Source organism: Equus przewalskii, chromosome 12 (assembly GCF_037783145.1).
Source record: "Equus przewalskii isolate Varuska chromosome 12, EquPr2, whole genome shotgun sequence".
Classification (NCBI taxonomy): Eukaryota; Metazoa; Chordata; class Mammalia; order Perissodactyla; family Equidae; genus Equus; species Equus przewalskii.
Window position 1 is genome coordinate 26902150 of NC_091842.1, and position 19347 is coordinate 26921496.

The 19347-nt window shown below is 42.2% G+C and overlaps 1 protein-coding gene across 4 annotated transcripts in view; it reads left to right on the top strand.

Moving 5' to 3' along the window:
• The window catches only part of LOC103566614 (acyl-coenzyme A synthetase ACSM1, mitochondrial-like), a 44124-nt gene extending 26391 nt beyond the window's left edge, over positions 1 to 17733 (top strand). For all 4 annotated transcript variants that reach the window (XM_070568461.1, XM_070568462.1, XM_070568464.1 and 1 more), the window contains 4 exons: positions 13358 to 13485; positions 14537 to 14636; positions 15517 to 15636; positions 17407 to 17733. In XM_070568461.1, the coding sequence (XP_070424562.1) occupies positions 13358 to 13485; positions 14537 to 14636; positions 15517 to 15636; positions 17407 to 17493 (435 nt within the window). In that variant the 3' untranslated portion in view covers positions 17494 to 17733. The remainder of the gene's footprint in view (positions 1 to 13357; positions 13486 to 14536; positions 14637 to 15516; positions 15637 to 17406) is intronic.
• The last annotated feature ends 1614 nt before the right edge of the window (positions 17734 to 19347 follow it).

Here is a 19347-nt window from a genome sequence, read left to right on the forward strand (position 1 = left end):
CTTTTCTTTTCTTTTTTTTTTTTTAAAGATTTTATGTTTTCCTTTTTCTCCTCAAAGCCCACCCGGTACATAGTTGTATATTCTTCGTTGTGGGTCCTTCTAGTTGTGGTATGTGGGACGCTGCCTCAGTGTGGTTTGATGAGCAGTGCTGTGTCCGCGCCCAGGATTCGAACCAATGAAACACTGGGCCGCCTGCAGCGGAGCGCGCAAACTTAACCACTCGGCCACGGGGCCAGCCCCTTTTCTCTTTTCTTTTTATTGACGTAAATATATATATAACACAAAACTTGCTGTTTTCACCATTTTGAGCATACAACTCAGTGGCACTGAGTGAATTCACAATATTGTGCAACCATCACCACTGTGCATCTGCAGAAAATTTCCACCATCCCAAACAGAAACTGCTATCCCATTAAACAAGAACTTCCCGCTCTCTCTCTCCCTAGCACCTGGAAACCTCTAATCTACTTTTCGTCTTTATGAATTTGCCTATTTTAGGTACCTCGTATAAGGGGAATCATGCAACATTTGCCCTTTTGTGTCTGGCTTATTTCACTTAGCACAATGTTTTCAAGGTTCATCCTTGTTGTAACATGTAACAAAATATCCTTCTTTTTTAAGGCTGAATAATATGACATTGTATGTATATAGCACATTTGGTATATTCAGTAATCTCTTGGACTTTTGATTATTTCTACTATTTGGGATCATACAGTAATTCTATCTTTAACTTTTTGAGGAACTGTTTCCCACAGTGGCTGCACCATTTTACATTCCCATCAGCAAAGGACAGGGGTTCCAACTTCTCCATATCCTCTCCAAGACATGTTATTTTTCTGATTTTTTGATAATAGCCATCCTAATGAGTGTGAAGTGGTATCTCAATGTGGCTTTAATTTGCATATCCCTAATGACTAGTGATGTTGTGCATCTTTTTGTGTTCTTATTGGCTATTTGTATATCTTCTCTGGAGAACTGTCTCTTCAAATCTTTTGCTCATTTTTGTGTGAGAAAAGATTAGCCCTGAGCTAACATCTGCCACCAATCCTCCTCTTTTTGCTGTGGAAGACTGGCTTTGAGCTAACATTCATGCCCATCTTCCTCCACTTTATACGTGGGAGACCTGCCACAGCATGGCTTGACAAGTGGTGCCATGTCCGCACCTGGGATCTGAACTGGTGAACCCCAGATGCTGAAGTGGAATGTGTGAACTTAACTGCTGTGCCACTGGGCTGGCCCCATTTTTTAATTGGATTGTTTGGTGTTTCTTTGTTCTGAGTTATAGAAGCTCTTTACAGTCACACCCAACATAATGACGTTTTGGTCAGCAATGGACCACATATACAACAGTGGTCCTGTAAGATTAGTACCATATAGCCTAGGTGTGTAGTAGACTATACTATCTAGGCTTGTGTAAGTAGTGCAGGGGAGGAAGAAATTTTTCTCTACTCTTTCAGGTTCTTCTGGCTGGTCTAAGAATTAAATTGACATAAGACAGATTAACAGGAAAGAAACAAACGAAAGTTTAATAACGTGTATACATGGAAGAAAACTAGGAAAACTGAGTAGCTTACCAAAACGGCTAAAGCACTCACCTTAAATACCCTCCTCAGATGGATGAAACAAGTTGTTGGGGGTGGGGAGAGTCAGGGACTTCAAAGGGAAGGAAGGCAATTCACAGGCAGGTGAAAAAGAGCAAATGTTTGGAAGACAAGTGTGTTTGGCCACACTGAAACGGAAGAACACAGAGGGGAGCCCAACAAATAGGCTTTTTTAGGTTCTTCTCTGTCTACCACATAGTTCATATTATGTTAAGGTGATAGCTTGCTTCCTGAGACAGGTTTTTTAATCTGAGGTCTTTTAGGCAGCTAAGAAGGAGGTAACAAGAAACACTTCTGTCTTTTATTTCTTAAAAATAATCAGTCTAAAACAATCCTCCTATAAAGAGATACATTTTGGGGTGGCAAGTTTTGTTCCCCTTCAGTAAACTCTGATGTCTGCTCAATGACAAAAATCACCTAATGATGCATTTCTCAGAACATATACCCATTGGTAAGTGACACATGACTGTATGTAATCCTGGTACCTCTGGCCTTCAAGGTTTCTGATGAGAATCAGCTGATAATCTTATTGAGCATTCCTTGTGTGTGAATTCTCTTGCTGCCTTCAAGATTCTCTCTTTCTCTGGTTTCCGACAGTTTGATTATAATGTGTCTTGGTGTAGGTGTCTCAGGTTTATCCTGCTTGGACTTCTTTGTTTCTTGAATTTGTAGAGTCAAGTGTTTCATCTTATTTAGGAAGTTATGGGCATTATTTCTTCAAATAATATTTCTGCCCCTTTCTCTCTCTTCTCCCTTCTTTCATAATGCATATGTTGGTCTGCTTGATAGTGTCACAGAAGTCCATTAGGTTCTTTTCACTTTTCTTCATTCTTTCTTCTTTTTGCTCCTCAGGCTCAATAATTTCTGTTGTTCTATCTTCAGTTCTCTGATCTTTCTTATACCAGTTCAAACATGTTGAAACCCACTAGTGAATTTTTCATTTCAGTTATTGTATTTTTCAGCTCCAGAATCTTTATTTAGTTCCTTTTTTACAATTTCTTTCTCTTTGTTACTATTCTCACTTTGTCCATATATCATTTTCCTGACTTCCTTTAGTTTTGTCCATTTCTTTTTCTGAGCTATTTGACCATATTTAACACATTTGATTAAATTATTTGCCTAGTAGGTCTGAGGTCTGGGCTTTCTCGGGGATGGTTTCTGTCAATCAATTTTATTCCTTTGAATGAGCCACATTTCCCCTTTCTTTGTATGCCTTGTGATTTTTTTTAGTTGAAAGCTGAGCCTTTCACTACTATAATGTGTAACTCTAGAAATCAGATTCTCCCACTTCTCCAGGGGTTGAAGTTTCTGATTTTGGGGTTTGTTTTTGTTTTGACTGTTGATGGCTATAGTAGCTCTTTCTTTTGAGATTTTTCCAAATTCGTTTTGCAAAGACTATTGTTCGTCATGTGTGATCACTGAAGTGTCTGTTCCTTTAGCTTATATTCAGTTACTGTTTTTTTGTTTTGTTTTGTTTTCAGTTTATTAGAAACAGCTTTATTACAAGTCCTAGTCACTTCACTATATGCATTACAAGAATCAGTATCATCTCCATTTATTGAAAAAAGTGTCCTGAACTCAGTTTGCAAGTACCTTTGTTAGAAACATCTTTATTGCGTCTTGTTAAACCCTTCCCTGCATGCAGTACAGAATGGGTAGCACTACATTCACTGAAAGAACACTTTCCTGAATGCAGTTTTCATATAGCTTGTTAGAAACTTTGCTATTACAAGTCTTGGTAAACACTGCATATATTACAAGATAATTATCGCTAGCATTCAAAAAAGAACACTTCTCAAAGCAGCTTGCAAGTAGCTTCTTTTTTCTTCATATCCATTTACTTTATTTCCTTTTTTACTGAGGTAATATTTGTTTATAACTATAAATTTCAAGTGTACATCATTATATTTCGATTTCTGTGTGGACTACATCATGTTCACTACCCAAAGACTAATTGCCAGCCATCATCGTACACATGTGCCCTACCACCTCTTTTGCCCCCCTTCCTCTCCCCTCCCCTCTGGTAACCACCAATTTAATCTCCATGTCTATGTGTTTGTTGTTGTTTTTATCTTCTACTTACGAGTGAAATTGTATGGTATTTGACTTTCTCCATCTGACTTATTTTGCTTAGCATGATACCCTTAAGGTCCATGCATATTGCTGCAAATGGTAAGATTTCATCTTTTTTATAGCAGAGTAGTATTCTACTGTGTATATATATCCACATCTTCTTTATCCATTCATCAGTTGATGAGCACTTAGGTTGTTTCCAAGTCTTGGCTATTGTGAATAATGCTGCAATGAACATAGGGGTGCATATATCTTTACACATTCGTGGTTTCGTGTTCTTTGGATAAATACCCAGAAGTGGAATATCTGGATGATATGGTAGTTCTAGTCTTAATTTTTTGAGGTATCTCCATACTCCATAGTGACTGCACAAGTTTACATTCCCACCTGCAGTGTATGAGAGTTCCCTTTCCCCCACATCTTCTCCAACACTTTTTATTTCTTGTCTTGTTAATTATATAGCCATTCTGATGGGCATGAGGTGGTATCTCATTGTGGTTTTGATTTGCTTTTCCCTAATAATTAGTGATGTTGAACACCTTTTCATATGCCTATTAACCATCTGTATATCTTCTTTGTAAAAATGTCTCTTCATATATTTTGCCCATTTTCTAATTGGGTTGTTTGTTTCTTTGTTGTTGAGATGTATGAGTTCTTTATATATTTTGGATATTAACCCCTTATCAGATGTATGGTTTGCAAATATCTTCTCCCAATTGTTAGGTTGTCTTTTCATTTTGTTGATGATTTCCTTTGCTGTGCAGAAATTTTTAGTCTGATGTAGTCCCATTTGTTTATTTTTTCTTTTGTTTCCCTTGCCTGGTAAGACACAGTATTTGAAAAGATGCTGCCAAGACCAGTGTCAAAGAGCATACTGCTTATGTTTTCCTCTAGAAGTTTTATGGTTTCAGGTCTTACATTCAAGTCTTTACTCCACTTTGAGTTAATTTTTGTGTATGGTGTAAGATAATGGTCTACTTTCATTCTTTTGCATGTGGCTGTCCAGTTTTCCCAACACCATTTATTGAAGAGACTTTTCTTTCTCTACTGTATGTTCTTGGCTCCTTCATTGAAAATGAACTGTCCATAGATATGTGGGTTTATTTCCAGGATCTCGATTCTGTTCCACTGATCTCTGTGTCTGTTTTTGTGCCAGTACAATGCAGTTTTGAATACTATAGCTTTGTAGTATATTTTGAAATCAGGGAGTGTGATGCCTCTAGCTTTGTTCTTTTTTCTCAGGATATTTTGGCTATATGGGGTCTTTTATTGTTCCATAAAAATTTTAGGATTCTTTGTTCTATTTCTATGGAAAATGTCATTGGGACTTTAACAGGGTTTGCACTGAGTCTGTTGATTGCTTTAGTAAGTATGGACATTTTGACTATGTCAGTTCTTCCAATCCAAGAACATGAAATATCTCTCCATTTCTTCATGTCTTCTTCGATTTCTCTCAATGATATTTTCTGGTTTTCTGTGTATAGGTCTTTCACCTCTTTAGTTAAATTTACTTGTAGGTATTTTATTCTTTTTGTTGTGATTGTAAACGGGATTGTATTCTTAATTTCTCTTTCTGCTATTTCATTGTTAGTGTGTAAAAATGCAACTGATTTTTCTATGTTGATTTTGTACTTTGCAAGTTTACTGTATTCATTTATTATTTCTAATAGTTTTTTGGTGGATTCTTTAGAGTTTTCTATATATAAAATCATGTCATCTCAAATAGTGACAGTTTTACTTCTTCTTTTCCAATTGGGATTCCTTTTATTTATTTTTCTTGCCTGATTGCTCTGGCTAGGACTTCCAGTACTCAATACTATGTTAAATAAGAATGGTGCAAGTGAGTATCCTTGTCTGCTTCATGTTCCTTAAGGGATAGTGTTCAGTTTTTCACCATTGAGTATGATTTTAGCTGTGAGTTTGTCATATGTGGCCTTTCTCATGTTAAGGTACTTTCCTTCTACACCCATTTTATTCAGAGTTTTCATCATAAATGGATGCTTTATCTCGTTGAATGCTTTCTCTGTATCTATTGAGATGATCATGTGATTTTCATTCTTCATTTTGTTAATGTGGTGTATCATGTTGATTGATCTGTGGTTCTTGAATAATCCCTGCATTCCTGGAATAAATCCCACTTGATCATGGTGTATGATCTTTTTTTTAAAGATTTTTTTTTTCCTCCCCAAAGCCCCCCATGACATAGTTGTATATTCTTTGTTATGGGTCCTTCTAGTTGTGGCATGTGGGACGCTGCCTCAGCGTGGCTTGATGAGCAGTTCCATGTCCGTGCCCAGGATTTAAACCAATGAAACACTGGGCTGCCTGCAGCGGATCGCACGAACTTAACCACTCGGCCATGGGGCAAGCCCCGGTGTATGATCTTTTTAATGTATTGTTGTGTTCAATTGGCTAGTATTTTGTTGAGGATTTTTGCATCGATGTTCATCAGCGATATTGGCCTGTAATTTTCTTTCTTGTGTGTTGTCCTTGTCTGGTTTTGGTATCAGGGTAATGTTGGCTTCGTAGAATGAGTTAGGATGCTTCCTTTCCTCTTCAATTTTTTGGAAGAGTTTGAGAAGGACAGGTATTAAGTCTTCTTGATTGTTTGGTAGAACTTGCCAGGGAAGCCATCTGGTCCTGCACTTTTGTTTTTTGGGAAGTTTTTGATTACTGTTTCCATCTCCTTACTGGTAATTGGTCTATTCAAATTCTCTATTTCTTCTTGATTCACTTTTGGAAGGTTGTATTTTTCTAGGAACTTATCCATTTCTTCTAGATTGTCCAATTTGTTGGCATATACCTTTTTGTGGTATTCTCTTATGATCCTTTGTATTTCTGAGATGTCCATTGTAATTTCTCCTCTTTCATTTCTGATTTTATTTATTTGAGTGTTCTCTTTTTTTCTTGGTGAGTCTAACTAAAGGTTTGTCAATTTTGTTTATCTTTTCAAAGAACCAGCTCTTAGTTTCATTGATTTTTTCTTTTTTTTCATTTTGGTCTCTATTTCATTTATTTCCCTTCTGATTTTTGTTATTTCCTTCCTTATACTGATTTTGGGCTCTGTTTGTTCTTCTTTTTCTAGTTCCTTTAGGTGCACTTTAGAGTATTTATTTGAGATTTTGCTTGTTTTTTGAGGTAGGCCTGTATTACTGTAAACTTCCCTCTTACTACCACTTTTGCTGCATCCAATAAATTTTGGTATGTCATATTTTCATTTTCATTTGTCTCCAGGTATTTTTTTGATTCCTTCTTTTGTGTCTTCATTGGCCCAATAGTTGTTCAGTAGCATTTTGTTTAATCTCCACATATTTGTGACTTTTCTAGTTTTCTTCTTGTAGTTGATTTCTAGTTTCATATGACTGTGATCAGAAAAGATATTTGGTAGTCTTTCAATCTTCTTGTATTTATTGAGACTTGTTTTGCGGCCTACCATGTGATCTATCCTAGAGAGTGTTCCATGTGCCTTTGAAAAGAATGTGTATTCTGTGGTTTTTGGATGGAGTGTTCTGCATATGTCTACTAAGTCCATCTAGTTTAATTTGCCATTTAAGGCCATTATTTCTCTATTGAGCTTCTGTTTGGATGATCCATCCACTGATGTAAGTGGAGTGTTAACGTCCCCTAGTATTATTATGTTACTCTCTATTTCTCTTTTTATGTCTGTTAATAATTGCTTTCCATATTTAGGTGCTCTTATGTTGGGTGCATGGATATTTACACGTGTTATATCCTCCTGTTGGATTGTTCCCTTTATCATTATGTAGTGCCCTTCTTTGTCTCTTGCCACAGTTTTTGTTTTAAAGTCTATTTTGTCTGATATAAGTATTGCTACCCCAGCTTTCTCTTCATTTCCATTTGCATGAAGTATCTCTTCCCATCCCTTCACTTCCAGTTTGTGAGTGCTTTAGGTTTGAAGTATGTCTCTTGTGTGCAGCACATATGGGTCTTGTTATTTTATCCATTCAGCCACCCTATGTCTTTTGATTAGAGCATTTAGTCCATTGAAATTTAAAGTAGCTGTTGATAAGTGTGTAGTTTATTTCTCTTATTTTTTGTGTATTTATTATAGGTTTCTGGTTTGTGATTACCATGAGGTTCATATATAATAACATACGTAAACAGCAATCTATATTAAGTTGATAGTCTCTTAAGTTTGACGTTTTACTAAAAGCCCTACACTTTTACTCCCTCCCCCCACATTTTATGTGTTTGATATCATATTTAACCTCTTTTGGTGCATGTGTGTCCCTTAATCTCTTATGGAAATAGACAATTTTAGTACTTTTGTCTTTTGACCTTCATATTAGCTTTATATGATCTGCTACATTTACTGTATATTTGCCTTTACCAGTGACTGTTTTTCTTTGATAATTTTCTTATTCCTATTTGTGGTCTTTTATTTTCCACTTAAATAAGTTCCTTTAACATTTCTTGTAAGGCTGGTTTCTTAGAGATAACTTCCTTTAGTTTTTGCTTGTCTGGAAAACTATCACTCCTTCCATTCTGAATGATAACCTTGCTGGGTAGAGTATTCTTGGCTGTAGGTTTTTTCCTTTCAGCACTTTGAAATATCATGCCACTCCCTTCTAGTCTGTAAGGTTTCTGCTGAGAAGTCAGCTAATAGCCTTATAGGGTTTCTTTTGTTTGTAACTTGTTACCTTTCTCTTGCAGCTTTTAGGCTTCTCTCTTTATCTTTAATTCTTGACATTGTAATTAAAATGTGTCTTGGTATGGGCCTCTTTGGGTTCATCTTGTTTGGTGCTCTCTGTGCTTCCTGTACCTGGATATCTGTTTCTTTCCTTAAGTTAGGAAAGTTTTCAGTGACTATTTCTTCAAATAGGTTCTCTGCCCCTTTGTCTCTCTCTTCTCCTCTGAGACACTGATGATATGGATGTTAGTATGCTTGATGTTGGCCCAGAGTGCCCTTAGACTGTCCTCATTCTTTTAAATTATTTTTTCTTTTTTCTGTTCAGCTTGGGTGATTTCTTCTACTCTTTCCTCCAGCTCACTGATCCGTCCTTCTGTGTCATCTACTCTGCTGTTGATTCCCTCTAGTGAATCTTTCATTTCTATTATGGTATAGTATTCTTCAGTTCTGATTGATTCTTTTTTATATTTTCCAGTTCGCTGTTGAAGTTCTCACTGTGTTCATCTATTCCTCTTCCAAGATCAGTGAGCATCTTTATGACTATTAGCAGGTACTCTCTATCAGGTAGATTGTTTACCTCTGTTTTGTTTAGTTCTTTTTCTGAGGATTTGTCTTGTTCCCTTAACTGGAACATATTCCTTGTATCCTCATTTTTTCTACTTCTCTGTGCCTATATCTATGTATTAGGCAGATCTTCTACGTCTCCCGATCTTGGAGATGTGGCCTTATGTAAGAGGTGCTTTATGGGGCCCAGCAATGTGCTTCCCTCTTGTCACCAGTTCCAAATGTTATGGAAGTGTCCCTTGTATGGGCTACCTGTGCCCTTCTGTTGTGGCAGGGCCGCTCTTGCTGCAGGTGCATGAATAAGCTAGGCTGACCCCTGGCCAGCTGGTTGTATGGCTCAGCTATATGCAGCTGCTACAGTCACTTTGCTCACTTTGTTGGGTGAGAGGAACCCCAGCGCAGCTGGCTGCAAGGTCTAATAGCACACGCTTGCTGCTGTTTTGCTGTTAAGTGAGTCAGGACACCAGCATGGCTGGTTGCTAGGCTCAGGGGATCACCATTGCTGTAGGCCTTTGGCATGCAAGGATGTTGTCAGCTCTCTCAGGAGTGCTGCTCGGTGGGGCCAGCCCCAGGCGTGGCAGCACACAATTGAAGGTGGGACAGATCTCCTGCATGGCTGTTTAAGGAGGAGAGTGGCAGAAGTCTGCTGCAGCTGACAAGCCCCACCACCCACAGGCCCACACACCCAGCCAATGCAGTCCTGCCCCACGTGCACCCACTGAAGCAGACCCACTCACCCTGCTGAAGAGGTCCCACACACCCCATCTATTCAGGCCCACAAGTTCCTTGGGCTTGGTGGCTGGTGGGGCCAGTCCCTTGGGCAGGCTGCCTCCCCTGGCTGACCTGGATTCAACTAGTGTTCTAGTGGGCGGGGCAAGTCCCAGGGATAACAGTCCAAAGGAAGAAATCCAATGGTATCTGCCAACATTTGTGTTAGCATGCCTGTACTAAGTCACAACAATGGCTGCTGCCAGTGTCTCAGTCCCTGGGGAGGTGGGCCCAGCCGTCTCCTGCCTCTCTGAGACATGCTCAGAACTTATCAAGTGAGTCTCTGTTACCAAAGGACTATGCACCTTTCTTTCTGGTGATTTTTTGTTGGTTTCTGGGATGGTGAGTTTGTGTGTGGGCTCTTTAAGAGCAAGCTTTTCTTTGTCTTATATCTGATGGCTCTTCTGGGGGTATTCCCCATTGGTTTTAATAGCCAGCAAAGCCAGGTATTATAACAACCATCTCAGTTGTGCTGAATTCAAAAGCAGCTTACTGTGGCATAGCTCTCCTGCTCAGACCCCTGCTCCTCCAGGAAAAGCTTTGTACCTTAAGATTGCTCCTAGCCACGCAGCCCTGCAGCTAGAATGTGTTGTTTTGCTCAGAAGAAAGGTATTTCTGCCTCTTCCACCTCTGTCGGTGTTGTCCCTTGTTGTGGGAGTTCTTTTCATCCAGTTTCCAGTTCTCTCTCAGAGGTAAATGCTCCACAGGTAGTTGTCAATTTGTTGTGTCCGTGGGAGGAGGTTAGTTCAAAGCCCTCCTGTGCCACCACCTTCCCAGAAAACCCCTCAGCTAATGTTTTGACAGAGATTTCCTTGAGCGCCAGGAGCTCAAACAAACAAAAACATCAACAACAACAACAAACAGGGGACAACCACTGTGTGGACTGGCTCTCTGTGAGGCGCCCTTCCACCACATAGCCAGGCTCGCTCTGAGCCTAGGGATCAGCCTGACGTGAAAGCTTCAGGTCTTTTCAGGACTTCCTGAGCATGCATCCTTCCTGGGGATGTGATGACCTTTGAAATTCCCCCATGTTCACAGCTGTCTTGAATGTCTTAATTTCCCAGAAAATCTCTCCCTACCTTCTCCTCCAGATCTTGATGGTCTACTGTATATCTCCACCCATAATCTCTTAGCTCAGGCATCTTTAGTTTCATAGTCTGCCTTGTAGCTTTTATGAGCAGTGCCTGCTGCTCTTCCCATCTGTATTCTGAGTTGTGTGAAATGAGTGCCTTGCATCAGGCCTTCAGGTGTCCCCCCGACAGGTTAGAACAGATGTACACAATAATTTGCAAATAAGATGTGCTCTGCTCCCTTTGGTTGGAGCAGGGGGACTGGGAACCTGGCTACTGTCTACTCAAGACCAAATCTGCCATGCTGGGGAAAGGGGGGACAAGGCTGAGTAAAAATGGCATGAAACTTTCCTATCATTTTGAAGATGGCTTTTCCTTGATTGAGTCTTTGCATGGTTGCTGTAAACCTTTGACTCTTTTCCAGAGCTCTTGAAAAGTAAGCTCAGACAGACCCTGGTAATTTGTTTGTTTGTTTTTGATGTTTTATGGGGGATCAAGAGCTTAGAGCTTCGTAGGTAAGCCATTTTTTTACATCACTCCCCATAGTATTTTTTAAAAGCAGGCACGGTTAAGAACCCACTTGGGTGTCTTTGTGGACTCTGCCCACATCTGTGTGGTAGATGGGATACTGTCCCCCTACCACTCAGGAGCTTTTCTTTGGCCTTAAGAGCATCATTGCTTCCCTGGATGTGTGAGTCCCATCATCCAGGTTTCAGTCTCTGACCCTACCTCAGATGACCGGCATGAAGAAAGTTCATTCCCATGGAAGACCTGTCCACAGCGGTGTGTCAGGTCAGCTGTATCAAAACACAGCACACTGAGTTGGACAGCAGTTCAAGTGGCACATGAATGGGGGTGGGACTTTGCTGTACCCCTTGATGCAGTGTTTCCTAAATTTCAGTCATCCATATCCACATCCACTATTTTTTACCTTTTCTGTGCATCATTTATATTATCACTTAATTTTTCTCTCTAAATCCACTTATTATTTTACTTTAAAATATTTGTATTTTTTAAAAAGTTGATTTGTTGTCACAAGTGAAAACAGTATCACTTGCCAAAAGCAGAAGACAATTATAACCATAACAATAATACAAACAAAATAATTTTCTTAACTTTTAGCTACATCCTGTTCCCACTAAAAGTTCCAATCTTGAAACATACCTTCCTCCTGGTAGTTCCAGAGCTTTTAAAAACACGTCAGAGCCAAATCAGAACAATTAGAAGCGAATCTCAAAAGGGATGTGATTCAAAATTTCTAAAATATTTCTATTCTGGAACTTCTTAAAATCATGTCATGTTCCACAACAAGGAAGATGCCAACACACTGGCTCAGGGGCCAAGTGCACAGTCTGTAGACCAAAAATTAAATTCAAATACCAACCCTTCCACTGACCAGCTGAGCGACTTTGAGGAAGTGATTGTGCCTCTCTGAGCATGTTTCCTCTTCTGTAACGTGGGCTATAAAAAATGCCAGCCTCACACAAAACCTGTACACAACTGTTCATAGCGGCTTTATTCATAACAGCTAAAAACTGGAAACGCCCCAGATGCCCTTGAATGGGTGAATGGTTAAACAAACTGTGGTTCATTCATAATGTGAAATACTATTCATCAATAAATAGGAGCAACCTATATTGATGAATACAACAACTTGGATGAATCTCTAGGAAACTACATTGAATGAGAAAATAAAAAAGAGCCAGTCCCAAAGGTTACATGCTATATGATTCCACTTATGGAACATTCTTAAAATGATAAAATTATAAAAGTGTGAGAATAGAAAAGTCATTACCAAGGGGTTAGCGATGGAGAGGGAGGTAGAAGAAGGAAGAGGAGGGAGGTGGACGTGGATATAAAAGCCACATGAGAGCTCCTAGTGATGACGGGACTGTTCTGTCTCTTGACTCTGGTGGTGGACACACAAGCTGACATGTGATAAAACTGCATTGTACTAAATACACTCACACACACACAAACAGACACACACAATTGAGTACAAGTAAGAATCTGGGGAAATCTGGGTAAGTTCAGTGGATTGCATATATGTCAGTATCTTGGTTGTGACATTAAACTAAGTTTTGCAAGATGTTACCATTGGGAGAAACTCGATAAAGGGCACACAGGCGCTCTCTGTATTATTTCTTACAACTTGCATGCAAGTCTACCATTGTCTTAAAATTAAAAGTTTAATTAAGATAATACCAGCCTCATAGACTTTCTGTGAGGATCAGGTGAGGTAGTGTTTTGGGAAGAAAATTCATTGAGCAAATGTTTATTGACACCTCCTGTCTGCCCAGGCCCTGTGTGAGGCTGATCTTCTCACAGTGAACCAAATACACAAGTTCATGTTCCAGTGGACATTGTCTTCTACTGGAGTGCCACACAAAAGTGAGGTGTTATTTTGAAAAATTGTCTTTAAAATTGGCTTCATATTGTCCACTAATGGAGCAGTAGCATGCATTGAGTGTTTGCACGTAAAGAAAAGAGACTCAGAAAGGTGATGAAACTTTAGCAGGTGCCAGGTAGAGCGAGAAAGAGGATTCGAATCCAGATCTGAGCCCCAGCTTGCAGCTCTTCATCGCTAAACTCGCTGCCTTCTCCATAAAGGGGTGGTGTTCTGTCTACAGGATGACCCTGTGAAGACAGCAGAAGTGGAGTGTGGGGACTTTTACAACACTGGGGACAGAGCGACCATGGATGCAGAGGGCTACATCTGGTTCCTGGGGAGGAGTGATGATGTCATCAATGCCTCTGGGTAGGTGTGGCTGAGCCAGGAAGGATCACCCTCACATGCCTGGTGGGGTCTAGCTTTCCCAGACATTCCTCCATGCATTGGGCACGGGACCCTCAGCCTAATTCTGAGCAGAGCCGTGTCTATGGGGCCCTGGCCCTGGGGTATCTGTACACTTCCCCCAACCCCTGCATCCAGAAGAATCAATCAAAACGAAGTTCAAGAAGGTCTGGAAGAAAAACCATAATAAGACATCACGCAATTTAAAGAGGAGGGATGGCATGGGAAGGGAGACTTGTTTTGGCTCCTATTGGTGGGAGGAGATTGTTCTCCATGCTCCTCTGATGGGCACAACATGTCGCAGAAAATCATCATCATCATCGCAGCTAAGCATTATGGAGTACTTACTATGTGAAAGCACTCTCCTCAGTGTTTCGTATAACCCAGTAGATACAACTATTATGCCCATATCACGCATGAGAAAACTGAGTCACTGACCAGTGAAGTAAGTTACCTAAAGTTTCAAAGATAGTACAGTTTGTAGCCCAGATTCAAACCATGGTAGTCTGTCTCCCAACCCACTGTCCCAACCCTTACATGATCTAGGGGGAAAAATGACACAAGTAAAAAGCTCTCTTGGTTATTTCAGGGAAATTGAGTTTGTTTTATTTTTTAATTTCTAAAGCAAATGCTGATGTAGTGGGGAATGGGATGGAGAACTTTCATGAATGTTTAAGATAAAGTTTGAGGCTTCCAAGAGGTTCCATGCTGGAGGAGGCTCCTTAAGCCGAGCTGCAGAGCTCTAGGAGGACGGAGCTTCCACTCTCCTCCCTCCCAGAAGCAGCGAGGTCAGACGCCCTGAAGAGCATCTGTGCCTCGTGTTTCTTAGCATGGAACGTCCAGGTCTCCTGCAGTGGTCCCGCTACACAGCCTTTCGCAGGCCTCTGACTCCCTGTGACAGTTACCCTCTGTGCCAAGGGGAGATACGAGCCCCCAGAACATGAGATTCGAGGGCCTGGGTCACCCCAGCCCTGGCATCTGCTCAGAACCAGAGAAGGAACCATCGATCCTGCAGGTATCGCATCGGGCCGACAGAGGTGGAGAGTGCCCTGGCCGAGCATCCAGCAGTGGCTGAGTCAGCTGTGGTGAGCAGCCCGGACCTGATTCGAGGCGAGGTGAGGAAGAGGACACGGAGGGCATCGTGTCTGTGTGGGCACTGGGAAAGCAGGTGCAGGGGAAACTTCCAGGCCATATCTACCCAGGACCTAGGCTGGAGGGAGGGCGCAGTTGGTGTGCGTGTGCACTTACACTGTGTGGTCACCAGGGGGCACTGTGGCCTCATGTGTGACTGAAAATGCTGCTGCTGCCGCTGCTGACGTCTAATATTTTAATGAGCTCTTATTATGTGCTCACTCATCTATTCCTCACAACAACCTAGTGAGTTCAGGACACTTATTATACCCTTTTTGTATATAAGGAGACAGAGGCCTAAAGAAGTTAAACAACGTGCCCAGATCACACAGTGGTGGAGCCAGAAGGAGAATCTAAGCAGTCTGGCTCCAGAGCATGCCTTCCTTGATTCAGCAGGTGTTTACTGAGCACCTGCTATGTACAAGGCCCTGTACATAAATAATAACATAAGAATAATAAATTACCACAATTATTAAATGCCCACAAGGTTCCAGGCACAGAAGTATACATACAACAATAGCAAAAATGATGAGGAAGATAATGCTGATAGGAATAATAATAAAGTTAAACTAGCTTCATGTTTTACATGTATTATCTCGTGGAATCTTCACATAAACCCAGCGAGGAATGAACCTGTACTGTCCCCATTCCACGGAGAAGGAAAGTGAGGGTACGAGAGGTTAAGTAACTTTGCGAGGCGTAGAGTGGAGACTGGAAGTGTTGGCACTAGAACCTGGTCCTGTCCTGTTCCAAAGACTCAAGTGTCAACTTGGTTTTTTTGTTCATTAAGTAAATATTTACTTTGTTAAACTATTCAGTTGGTTGGCACTCACCTTGAGCCTCCCATCTGGTTCTGCACCGCAGGTGGTGAAGGCGTTTGTTGTCCTGACCCCACAGTTTCTGTCCCGGGACAGGGGCCAGCTCACCAAGGAGCTGCAGGAGCACGTGAAGTCAGTGACGGCTCCGTACAAGTACCCGAGGAAGGTGAGTGAGGGCAGACGGACGGGCTGGTCCCCTGAGCCGTTCCTGCTGCTTCGCTGCCCCAAGTCTCAGAGGGTGGCTGGGGTGAACCTTAAACAGCCAATGGGACTAGCATTTTTCTCTTCAGATGAGACAATTGGCGTAGGGGTGGGGCGGAGCCAACTTAATCCAATGGAACCTCTATTCTGTCTCAGAAACCCAAAAAGAATCCATCGCTGGCACGTTAACCTAAAGGAAAAAATCAGACAAGTGCCCAACGCTATCCAAGAAGGTTGTTTAAAGTCTTTCAAAATTTGAGACAGAAATCCGAATCAGCAGCTTCCAAACTGTTTTTAAGCATAATTCATGCTAAGAAATACATTCTATATTGCAGCTCAAAACATATATACATACATAACAAATAAAAATTGACAAAATGATATTTATCCTTACAACATGCAATGCATTCTGATATTCTTTATTCTTCTCTCTTTCTTTTTTTAGATTGGCACCTGAGCTAACCACTATTGCCAATCTTCTTTTTTTTTTTCCTGCTTTTTCTCTCCAACTCACCCCAATACATAGTTGTATATTCTAGTTGTGGGTTCTTCTAGGTGTGGCATGTGGGACGCCTCCTCAGCATGGCCTGATGAGTGGTGCCATGTCCGAGCCCAGGATCCGAACGGGTGAAACCCTTGGTTGCGGAAGCGGAACGCGCGAACTTAACCGCTTGGCCATGGGGCCGGCCCCTACCTTTTTTGTTTTAAATGCTGTGTGCAAACTACAAAAATGTCCAACAATAGAGAAATGATTGTTATTCATGAAATTTATTTAATATTCTCCTGTAATTTAAAATACTGCAGATATTTTTAATGTAAAAAATCACAATATATTATTAAGACTAAAAAAGGAAATGAAAGAATATACATGATATTATCCTATTTATTTAAAAGCAAAGTTTGAAAGGATACATATTGCCAAAGTTCCCATTTCCTTCCTCTGTAATCATACTTCGCTTCATTGTCTGAATGTTGACAATACAGACTAGAAAGCTGCAGAGCTAACGTCTATTGAACATGCAGCATGTGGGCCAGGCCCTGGACTCAGTGCTTCACATGCATTGCTATTTCATTTAATAGTAATAGACCATCTCCACAACCCGAGATGCTCTAAGCATTCTACTTCACAGAGAAGAAACTGAGGCTCAGACTCACAGTAAATTGCCAGAGATTAGAGTTAATAAAAAGCAGAGCTGAACTCAGACCCGTGTATATTGGACAACAGAGTTCATGCCTCTAACATCAGGCTCTGCTGCCTCCTAGAGAGAACAGAGGGCACGAAGCAGGCAGGATGGGCTAGATGTTATTGTGGGGAACAAATAGCCCCCAAAGTCTCAGTGGCTTATAACAAGGAAGGCATCTTCCTTGCTCATGTCACATGTTCACCATGTCCAGGCTCTCCTGGGACCAGGATAAAGGAGCCACCATACAGGTATCTGCCAGGTGCTATAAGAGATGGACAGAGAGGGTGGCCAGGCTCAGTGGTTCCCAACTCTTCTGTTAGAGGTGGCACACTTCACTCCCACTCACGTTTCTTCGGTCAAAGCCTGCCCCAGGGCTGCATCCAACTTCAGGGGTCAGGAGGAGAACATGGCATCCTTGGTGGGCCCCATTTAGGCCACCACATGGTGACAGCCTGTCTGGGGGACTGTGCAGGGGCAAAGGAGGGGAGGGGGGATTGGCAGGAAATGACAGTGGGACTAAGTCAGGGTGGATTTGCTTTCTCCTCAACCAGGTGGAGTTTGTCCCAGAGCTGCCCAAAACCATCACTGGCAAGATTAAAAGGAATGAACTTCGGAAAAAGGAGTTTGGTCAGCTGTAATCGTCAATAAACTCAGAAACCACTGTGTGACCTTGGACAAATCCCTGGCCACCTCAGTTTCGCTATATGGTGAGAGTGAGAATGGGGGTGTTGAGAGTTGACTTGGAAGAGTATCAGGAATGCCATATTTCAGCATTTTTGTTTCTCTCAAATTAATATCTGGCACTCTTCTTCCTCTGTGCTTCCAGATGAGCACACAAATTGGGGTTGGAGGTAATAAAATATGAATATGAACGTCAACGGTGCCCCTGTATTGTGCATTCAAACTGTGGATGAACCTGTGCTAAATGTAGTCCCTCCATAACTCTCCCCAATCCCCATCAGAGAGAGCCTGGGGCCTGATTCTCCCTGCTGGCCCCAGCTTCCTGGGTGACCCTGTGCACCCAGCAGATGTCCAGGACACAGAGGTCCAGGAGAGATGCTCCGAAGAGCCCTAACCACCAGCCTCTCCTAGGTCCCAGCCTAAGTCCCACATGGGTGAGTGAGGGACCTGCTCTCTGGGAACCCAGGAGTCCTGTAGGACTCTTCCAGACCTCTCCAGAGGTACCCAGTCCCTCATTCATACACGGAGCTTTCACCCCTCAACTTTTGTACATATGCAGCCACCCACTCATGTCTTCCAAGGGCCCGCGAATCCCCTAGCCCTTCCCAGGGGTCCAGTGCCCTCCCCACACATCCTTCCCCTCACACTCTATAACACCCTCCTGACATTCAGAGCCCTCGTGCACCCCAGCCTGGGGTCCTGTGAACTGATCCTTTACTCCATCCATCCTTGGGGCCTGAGATGGGACCATTAGGGAGAAAACCAGAGGCTGGGAGGAGAAGGGCAGAAGGGGCCGAGGCTGGGGATGGGAGAAACACATACTGTCTCCTTCTCACCCACCACTAGGGTCACCCTTGGAGAGATCCCCTCTGCAGCTGCCCTTTTCTGGGGTGCACAGACACACACACTCACAGGGAAATAAGACACCACAAGCACAGGCATGGAATCACTCCCATCTTCACCTGGGGACTCAGGCATAGGGCTCAGGGACAGGCTCACACACAGACCCACACTGCAGACACAGGCAACAACCCTTGAGGAGAACACATGCGCACACAGACACACACACTTAGGGCCACATGAGACAGCCCCACAGGGCAGACCCTACACACATTGGACACACAACACAGAGAACACAGATACACACTTAGATACAATCAGGAACACACAAAGGGGCAGTAAATTTACACACAGAACCAATACACAAAGATATGAAACACAGACACACATAGACGCTCTAGCAGGGACACACATGCCCAGAGACACACACAGAGATTTGCACAACCAACATACACTCATTCAGAGATAGAGACGCAGACACAAAAATACATACAGATACACACAGAGAAAAACAGAGAGAGTGCCAGACAGTGGAAAACTAATGTCCACAATCAATATACTCACATACAGAAACTCATTTTTGTTCAGCAACAAATCTGGCAACCCAGATGGGACCCCTGTCCCTCTGAGGTCTTGGTCCTCCAGCCACCCTGGTCTCCAATGGATGGAGCAGTGCAGTGGGTGGCAGCAGTTCTGTTCACGCTACTGGGGGACGAGGATTGGTCCTCACTAGGGGGGATCCCTTTCTGGCTCTTGTGTTGCTGGCTTGATGTCGCTGCCCCATGGGGAGACCCAGCAGCCATGCTGAGTGCCTCACTTGCAAGATCTCCCAGTGGAGGTAGGTAGTGCCAACCCCACAGCAGGGCTGTAAGAGTTCTCTCTTTAAGTTGTCTCACAAAGTCTGTTGGCTAGTCAGGTCTGAGAAGGGATTGTGCGGCCCAGGGGATGGAAGTGATCCTTTTGTTGCATAG